Consider the following 9,268-nt stretch of genomic DNA (forward strand, 5'->3'; position numbering starts at 1 on the left):
TTACACTGCACATGTGCCACACACGGCTGCAGAACGCAAACACAATGGGGCACTCTCCATTGCAGTGACGTCACAGCCGGTCCTCATGTGCTGTGAATTATTGAAAACTTGAACTGCTTCTGAACCTTCACCGAGTTCTGAGAAATTCTGGACTTATATGCCGTGTATATCAACTTGGAAATGGGTCGAACCTTCTTTCTTTGTTTTGTAATTGTTTCTCACCATTTTTTTTTATTTTGTTCTTTATTGAATCTAGATAGTTCTGAAATTCTGGAATATTTCTCTCACAATGGAAGTGCTCGCTTAAAGTGCGGCGATCAAATGATTTAACCTTAATTGGGTTTGTCGTTTGTGCACACATACACCATGCTTTGTGCATAAATTTACGCTTCAGGACAGCGGCGGGTGCTTACGGCCCAACCCGGCAATTTCCGCACTCCAAGCTGTAATCACAGACTTGACATTTCGGTTCACCTTGCGACTTGTAATTATCATCCGCTGAATCGAACTTCTAATCGACCCTGTTTCACACTCGAGTGCTATTATTATCCTTACCGTAGGAGCTAAAGGCCGGGGGGGGGGGGGGGTAGGGGGAGAAAATTTGCATGTTGAGTTCAATCCCTCCTAGCTGGCTCGAGGGCGAAACTGGAGAAATCGGCCATATAATCAACCATCATCGGGTTCATCAGGTTTTACCTGTTCGGTTGCAGTTTATCCAGGTTGATCTGAAGGTGGAATAAATTAACAGCGGGTGAATGTTGGCTAGGGGGAGAAATTAAAGCACAATCGAATGAAAAACTTTTCTCTTGCTTGACTGCCATCAATCAGGAAGTATTCAGCCGGAAAAACACATGGCGATCGTTGTTTCGAGATAATGAGCGAAAAGTTGCCACCCTAAAGGAATTCGCTTCCGTAACTCGTGTGTTGCTCGCACACCCACAAACATCCATGTGCATGTGAGCTCTTCGCCTCCAGGTCCAGGGATTCTGATGATTAATGTTCACGATAAGCCATAGTGACGTGTAATAATGTAGTGGTTCAACAATTGACTTTTACGAGGATGCGTTGCCTCGAACATGATGTTTATTGGTAAAGTGGGAAAGTTTTTATCGCAGTAGATTCTCGTGTTGTAGGACAAACAGAAACGGAATGATTATTTTCTTGGAACGGATTATTGGTTTGCCCAAACAAAGTGTTGTTTTCAATTTATTTAGACAGTTTCTATTCATGTTGATATACATAACATATCTCCCACAACTTCTAACAATTTAGGTAGCTATGATAAATAAGGCTATTCATCAAAATAATTTGAAGTAGTTTTATAATATTAATTTTCATTACAATATTTTTTTTATTGAAATAAGCTCACTGAACACGTTTGACTCTTTCTCCCTGTACACCAACACATTGCCAACACGTTGCGTTGTTTGATTAAATTTGCTAACTTCGAAACTTTTTCAATAAATAGTTAATAGTAAATTTGGTTAGAAACTAAACACAAATAATAAAATCTAAAATAATAACCGCACTCCAAATAACAAAATTGTTTTTTTTTTTATTCAAGTCGTTTATTTTTACAGGCTCAGTTACATAAGTTTAAAGGAGCCGAACTCCTTACTGTATTGTTACTAGAATCTATACATTTTTCCTTAATTCTAATGTTAATAACGTAGAAAACCGATTACTCGCGGTCGACTCGAGTTTAGAAGGGTGACATATTTTCTTCAGGAAAAGGAGGGGATATGAGGATATTTTGAAAATGTTCACACTCACACTCTCAATCACACTCATCACACTCAATTCTTAATCCTATCTTATATCTAATATGTATTTACATTTCATCTTATTCTTAAGGAGGGATCCGATCTCTCACAAAGGAAAAGGAAAAGGAGAAAATAAGGATATAAGGACAATCACTCACGAAGATCGATAGCTTTAAGGAATACATATATTTGGGACATGTAATCAAGGTCTAACCGAGCCAACACGTCTCTCACCGGCATCATGGGCTGTCTTCCTCGGGCCCGAAGGGTGTCTTCTAAATTCGATCTGGCGACAAGATACAGCTCGCACGACCAAACAACGTGCTCGATGTCGTGGTAACCTTGACCACTAGCACAAAGATTGTTGTCGGCAAGATTGATACGAAAGAGTAGCGCGTATAACGAACAGTGATTGGACATGAGTCGGGAGAAGGTGCGAATAAAGTCCCGACTCAAGTCCAGACTTTTGAACCATGGTTTGAGGCTAACCTTAGGGATAATCGAGTGGAGCCACCGGCCCAATTCATCTTCGTTCCATTTGCGTTGCCAGTTAACTATGGTATTTTTGCGGACTAAAGAATAAAATTCATTGAAGGCGATTTGACGCTGATAAATATCGCCTTCAATTGCACCTACCTTTGCCAATGAGTCAGCCCTCTCATTACCCGGAATTGAGCAATGTGAAGGGACCCAGACAAAGGTAATGACATAACAGCGTCTGGATAAAGCACTCAAAATTTCTCGTATTCTCTCAAGGAAGTACGGCGAGTGCTTTTCCGGCCTCACTGAACGGATAGCTTCAACAGAGCTAAGACTATCCGTTACAATGTAATAGTGTTCAACAGGTCGTGAGGCGACGCTGTCCAGCGCCCAGTATATCGCTGCCAATTCGGCAATATATACTGAGCAAGGATACTGAAGAATGTGTGAGATGCTAAAAAATACGTTGAACACTCCAAATCCTGTGGACTCATTCATAGAGGACCCATCAGTAAAGTACATATTATCACAATTGATACGCCCATACTTTGCATTGAAGATCGTAGGAACGAACCCCAATCTAAGATAATCTGGATTTTCATGGATTTTCTCCTTCATGGACAGATCAAAATGTACAGAGGAATTGATGTAGTCAGGAAAACAAACACGGTTGGGAATATACGAAGAAGGATCAACCTGCATGGAGATGAATTCATAATATGAAGTTATGAATCCAGAATGAAAATTTAGCCCGATCAGCTGCTCAAAATTTCCGAATTATGAATTTTTGTGTTCGAAAAAAATGTAAAAAAACCCTTTTTAAGTTAAACAGTTTAAGTGTGATAAAACATAATAATAATACAGATAATGTACTAAAAGCTAGAATATAATTAGGCAAGTAGCAGTTAGTAGTTATCACACCCCTTCCTTCAATCTAGGGCATTGATGAGACTAAAAGAAAATCGTGAGGCATATGATGAAACTATCGACTATGGATAAAGTAAATCCAAAGTGTTCCACGATTTTATTTTAGTCTCTTTATACATATACATTATATGTATTATTAGTGTATTTCTCTACAATTGAAACATTCCTCTTTTTTTTTAAATGTTTGATTTTTCCTGTTTTTTTCGGAATGTTTCCATGATGTATTGTATTTTATTAGTCAAACCATTTCATTTCATACCGATAATGATGAGATTACAAAAAATACCAATTTGTGCCGGAAACCCTTCTGAATTTATGTTGTTCACAACGTAACTTGTTCTCCAAGTTAAGTCTATTCATTTGATACACATATCCCAATTAACATTTTTTTAAACTTATATGTAATTAGTCATTTTATAGCGGCGACCAAATTATAATGGCAGCAGAGATAAACGTGTGTTCCAAATATCAGATCAATTAGTCAAAAGGAAAGGAGTCAGATTTTTATTAATGTGGGACAACCCTACAGACATACAAACATATATACAAACAGGTCAAGTTGAATGAAACCGTTTGAAAAAGTAATTGGCTATTTTGTTACAGCGGCCATCTTGGATTTGCATTTTTCAAAAACAACTGTGTTCTACTAGTCGAGCCCTTTCATTCGATGGTTTTATAAAAAAAATATATATTTCGCCATTTTGTTGTGGCGGCCATTTTGGATTTGCATTCCTCATATATAACTGTGTTCTATTAGTCATGTCCTTTTATTTGATACCCGTATTGATGGGGTTTTGAGAAAATATGTAATCCGCCATTTTGTGGTGGCGCCCATTTTGGATTTGCATTTTTCATAAATAAGTGTGTTCTACTAGTCAAGCCCTTTCATTTGATACCAATATTGATAGGGTTTTAGAAAAACTCATATTGATGGAGTTTTGAGAAAATATGTTATCCGCCATTTTGTAGCGGCCGCCATCTTGGATTTTGAAAATCATGAAAAACGCAGTTTTATCATGACTACAGAGATAAAGGTGTGTTCCAAATTTCAGATAAATCGATCAACAGGAAGGAGGTCAAATTTCTATTAATGTGGTAAATCGCTACAAACCTACAAACCTACAAACCTACAAACCTACAAACCTACAAACATACAAACATACAAACATACAAACATACAAACATACAAACATACAAACATACAAACATACAAACATACAAACATACAAACATACAAACATACAAACATACAAACATACAAACATACAAACATACAAACATACAAACATACAAACATACAAACATACAAACATACAAACATACAAACATACAAACATACAAACATACAAACATACAAACATACAAACATACAAACATACAAACATACAAACATACAAACATACAAACATACAAACATACAAACATACAAACATACAAACATACAAACATACAAACATACAAACATACAAACATACAAACATACAAACATACAAACATACAAACATACAAACATGCCGTGGAGCTGCCGGCCTAGAATAGCGTTCCGGGTTTTTGGTCCCTGTCCCTGTCATAAGAGGCAACTAATCGGGTGACAACGCGAGTAAGGGCGCGGTAAAGCCCTAGGGAGCTAGCGCGGGGGAAATACCGCGACACACAGTGAAGGAAGGAATGCCAACGGGCATATTAGGATCGACGCCAGTGAGATTCTAATTACGGCATACTGGTAATAACGACGCATGACTGATTTGGAATTATTTGGAAGAGACGCTATAGAGCTGACAGCCGCGCTATTCCGTTACTTTAGTAGAGCAGGGTGACACCTTCTTGAAACGGCTAGCGGGTTAATGGCGTGACTGCCTCCGTCCCGTTAAAAACCTGGCAGGCCTTCAGGTACGTTCAAAACTCGTTGATCGTGTGGGCTCAGATGTTGCATTCCTGTCTTGCGCTGATCCGGCTCTGAGCACGGTACCCCATGAAGGATCGTGCCAACCCTTTGCATGGCCTCCCTGCTTGCATAGACAACCATGGGATCACTTAAGCGACTGCACATTCCGAGTGGAGAGGTGGGACCCACTTACATATGGAGTACACACAAAATACAATCGAAATCGAGAGCGAACAAGAAGACGTAAACATCTTCGCAAGAAGGGGACAGGTGATGAGATCACCGATTTTGAACCAATATCAGGTACCAAAATCCAACAACAGCAAAACCGCGGACGAGCAGCCAAGCCTGCATGTGAGAACTAAGCTGAGCGAAGCCATGAAGGCAAGTGAAGAACTCTACGAATACATCAAACCTCGTAGTAATGTTCATGCGGTGATAAGAACTCTTACCGTAAAAATAAGATCCGCGCTTGCGATAGCTGAACGTGAACAGCAGACCTGGCGGGCAAGAGCAGAAAAAGCGGAGAATGCTCTGAAAGAAGCTGTGCAGAGTAAGGCAAAGGAAGTGATCTTGATACCGACGGTAGACTCTACCCCACTAACCGCAAAGAGGAGAAGACAAACTCCAGAAGAAAAGAAGGAGACGAAAAAACACAAAGATGGCAGTGAAGGTGCTAGGGGTGAAAATAAGCAAAACAATGAAGATCCGAACGGGTGGCATACAGTCGAAAGGAAGAAAAAAGAAAACAAAAAGAAAGGAAAAACTAAGCCTAAGATGGAGAGGCAGAAACCAGAAGCTCTTATTGTGAGCGCAGCGGGGATGGCGACCTATGCCGAGATACTGCGGAAGGTGAAAGAAGATCCGTCCTTACAGAATCTTGGGGAAAACGTGGCCAGGATAAGACGAACACAGAATGGAGAAATGTTGTTTGAATTGAAGAAGAACCCAACGATTAAAAGTTCGACATATAGAGAGCTAGTCGAAAAATCTCTGGGAGAAACGGCGAAAGTTAGGGCTCTTTCCCAAGAGATAGCGATCGAATGTAGAAATCTGGATGAGATCACAACAGACGACGAGCTGAGAGAAGCCCTGAACGAACAGTTCGAACTTAGCGATGTCTCCTTAACAATTCGACTGAGGAAAGCATTTGGAGGTACACAAACAGCAGTGATAAAACTGCCAAGAATCGCAGCAAGAAAACTGCTAGAGACTGGCAAGATAAAAGTTGGATGGACGGTGTGCCCTCTAAGGGCTATTCAGCAAATGATGAGATGCTTTAAATGCATGGACTTTGGCCACCAATCTAGAAACTGCAATGGACCTGATAGATCGGACTCTTGCTTAAGATGCGGTAATAAGGGGCACTTAGCGAAAATGTGTACTAAGCCTCCAAGATGCATGCTCTGTACGACGGAGGTAGATAACGATCACGTCACCGGAGGCTCGAGATGCCCATTCTTTAAAAGAGCGCTGGCAGCAACAAGTAAATGGAGGTAACACAAATAAATCTCAACCACTGCGACACGGCACAACAATTGCTATGGCAAGCCGCATATGAAATCAAATGCGATGTGGCGATCATAGCAGAGCCGTATCAGGTACCCCCAGACAACGGAAATTGGGTAACCGATAAAGCTAAAATAGCCGCAATTACGACGTTGGGAAAATATCCCTTCCAGGAAGTTGTATCCAGTGAATATGAAGGGTTCGTGATTGTCAAAATTAACGACATCTTTGTATGCAGCTGCTATGCACCCCCGAGATGGACGATTGAGCAGTTCGACCAGATGCTCCACAATATAACGGAAGAGCTCATCGGACGGCATCCCATAGTCATCGGCGGGGACTTCAACGCCTGGGCAGTAGAGTGGGGGAGCAGATTTACCAATGCGAGGGGGTTTAGTCTGCTCGAAGGACTGTCAAAGCTGAATATAAGACTAGTTAATGAGGGCTCTACTAGCACTTTTCGCAGGGATGGGAGAGAGTCAATTATTGATGTAACCTTCTGCAGCCCGTCGTTAGCATCGAACATAAACTGGAGAGTCTGCGAGGATTATACCAACAGTGATCACCAAGCGATTCGCTACACCGTCAGTACTCAGTCGCCATTAACAAGGAGAGGGACGAGAACAAAGTGTAAGAAGTGGAAGCTGAAGGAGTTTGACAAGAACCTCTTCATCGAAGCACTCCAGGTGGATCGAACAACTTCTACTTTAAATGCAGTCGAACTGACAGAGGTTGTAACGAGAGCATGTGACGTCACCATGACGCGGAAATCAACGCCAAAAAACGAACGCCGTCCAGTATATTGGTGGAACGAGACAATTAACACACTGCGGATAAGCTGTCTCCGAGCCAGACGGAGAATGCAAAGGGCTAGGATTGACACCGAAAGAACAGAGTGCAGGGAAGCAGGGAAGCGTTCAGAGCGGCGAGAGCCGCGCTCAAGAGCGAAATAAGAATCAGCAGAAAGAACTGCTTCAAAGAACTGTGCCGCGACGTTGATGCGAATCCTTGGGGCAATGCCTATAGAGTGGTGATGTCAAAACTTAAAGGTCCCTCGACGCCCCAAGAGACCTGCCCGGACAAGCTGAACAGTATTATTGAAGGGCTTTTCCCGCAGCATGATCCTATGAGCTGGCCACCTACACCATACGACCATAACGAAGATTCTGTCGAGAGAGTTACTACAGAGGAGCTGATAGCGGCAGTTAAAAAAATTAAAAATTAAAAAAGCGCCAGGCCCAGACGGAATCCCCAACGTGGCTGTCAAAGCTGCGGTTCAAGCGTACCCGGATATATTTAGGGCAACGCTGCAGAAATGCCTCGATGATGGATACTTTCCGGATACCTGGAAAAGACAAAGACTGGTACTGCTACCAAAACCAGGGAAACCTCCAGGGGATCCATCGTCGTACCGTCCCATCTGCCTTCTGGACACACTCGGGAAGCTGCTGGAAAAGATCATTCTCAACAGATTGATGAAGTGCACAGAACGTGAAGGTGAATACGGACTCTCTAAAATGCAGTTTGGGTTCCGGAAAAAAAGATCGACAATGGATGCTATCATGTCAGTAACCGAGACAGCCGGCAAAGCATTGAAGCAAAAAAGACGCGGAAATCGTTATTGTGCCGTAATCACGATCGATGTGAAAAACGCATTCAACAGTGCCAGTTGGGAAGCTATCGCGATAGCGCTACATAGGTTACTAGTCCCGGACTACGTATGTAAAATTCTGAAAAGCTACTTCCAGAACCGAGTCTTAGTTTATGATACAGTGACAGGGCAGAAATCGTATAAAATTACAGCGGGGGTTCCACAAGGCTCCATTCTGGGCCCAACACTGTGGAACGCGATGTACGATGGTGTGTTGTTGTTGAAGCTTCCCAGGGGCGTACAAATCACTGGTTTTGCTGATGATGTTTTATTGACGGTGATCGGAGAATCCCGAGAAGAAGTCGAAATGTTGGGTACAGAGGCAATCAAAACCGTTGAAGAATGGATGAACGACTCTAAACTGCAGATAGCACACCAGAAAACCGAGATGGTGTTGGTCAGCAACTGCAAAGTTGTGGAGCAAGCGAAAATCACCGTTGGGGAACACAGTATCTGTTCCAAACGGGAACTGAAGTACCTGGGTGTTATCCTTGACGATCGACTCAATTTCAAGAGCCACGTGAGATATGCATGTGAGAAAGCAGCAAAGGTCGCAACAGGGATGGCTAGAATTATGCCGAACAACGCAGGGTCATGTAGTAGCAAGAGGCGCCTTCTGGCCAGCGTATCCACATCGATACTCCGTTACGGTGGTCCGGTCTGGGTGGCAGCGCTCGAAGTAAGACAAAATCGGACGCTGCTAAACAGAACGCTCAGAGTAATAGCGATGAGAGTATCGAGTGCATATCGAACGATATCTGCAGAAGCGGTATGCGTGATAGCGGGAATGATTCCCATCGACATTATCCTGGTTGAAGATAGCGTACGCTACGAGGAAAAAACAACGGACGTGCAAAATAACAGAGAACTGCGAAAAAGATCACGACTAGAGTCAATACGGAAGTGGCAACAGGTGTGGAACAACACACCTAACGGTCGATGGACCCACCGACTAATTCCGAATATCACGAAGTGGATTGGGCGCAAGCATGGAGAAGTAAATTTCCACTTGACCCAATTTCTGTCTGGTCATGGATGTTTTAGGCGGTACTT

The 9,268-nt window shown here is 42.3% G+C and overlaps 1 protein-coding gene across 1 annotated transcript; it reads left to right on the forward strand.

Annotated features, from left to right (window-relative positions):
- Positions 1-5,250: 5,250 nt before the first annotated feature.
- LOC129773300 (uncharacterized) lies at positions 5,251-7,517 on the forward strand. Its single transcript, XM_055776899.1, has 2 exons — positions 5,251-6,541; positions 6,643-7,517. Exons 1-2 carry the CDS (start codon positions 5,251-5,253, stop codon positions 7,515-7,517), a joined length of 2,166 nt encoding a protein of 721 aa, XP_055632874.1.
- The last annotated feature ends 1,751 nt before the right edge of the window (positions 7,518-9,268 follow it).

The sequence above is a fragment of the Toxorhynchites rutilus genome, chromosome 3 (assembly GCF_029784135.1).
Source record: "Toxorhynchites rutilus septentrionalis strain SRP chromosome 3, ASM2978413v1, whole genome shotgun sequence".
In the NCBI taxonomy this organism is placed as follows: domain Eukaryota; kingdom Metazoa; phylum Arthropoda; class Insecta; order Diptera; family Culicidae; genus Toxorhynchites; species Toxorhynchites rutilus.

What these genes read in the sequence shown, in the direction of transcription:
- LOC129773300 (XM_055776899.1), top strand. Translation starts at nt 5,251, where the DNA reads ATGGAGTACACACAAAATACAATCGAAATCGAGAGCGAACAAGAAGAC. An exon ending in AAGAGCGCTGGCAGCAACAA is followed by an intron (nt 6,542 to 6,642) that starts GTAAATGGAGGT and finishes TGGCGATCATAG; the next exon opens with CAGAGCCGTATCAGGTACCC.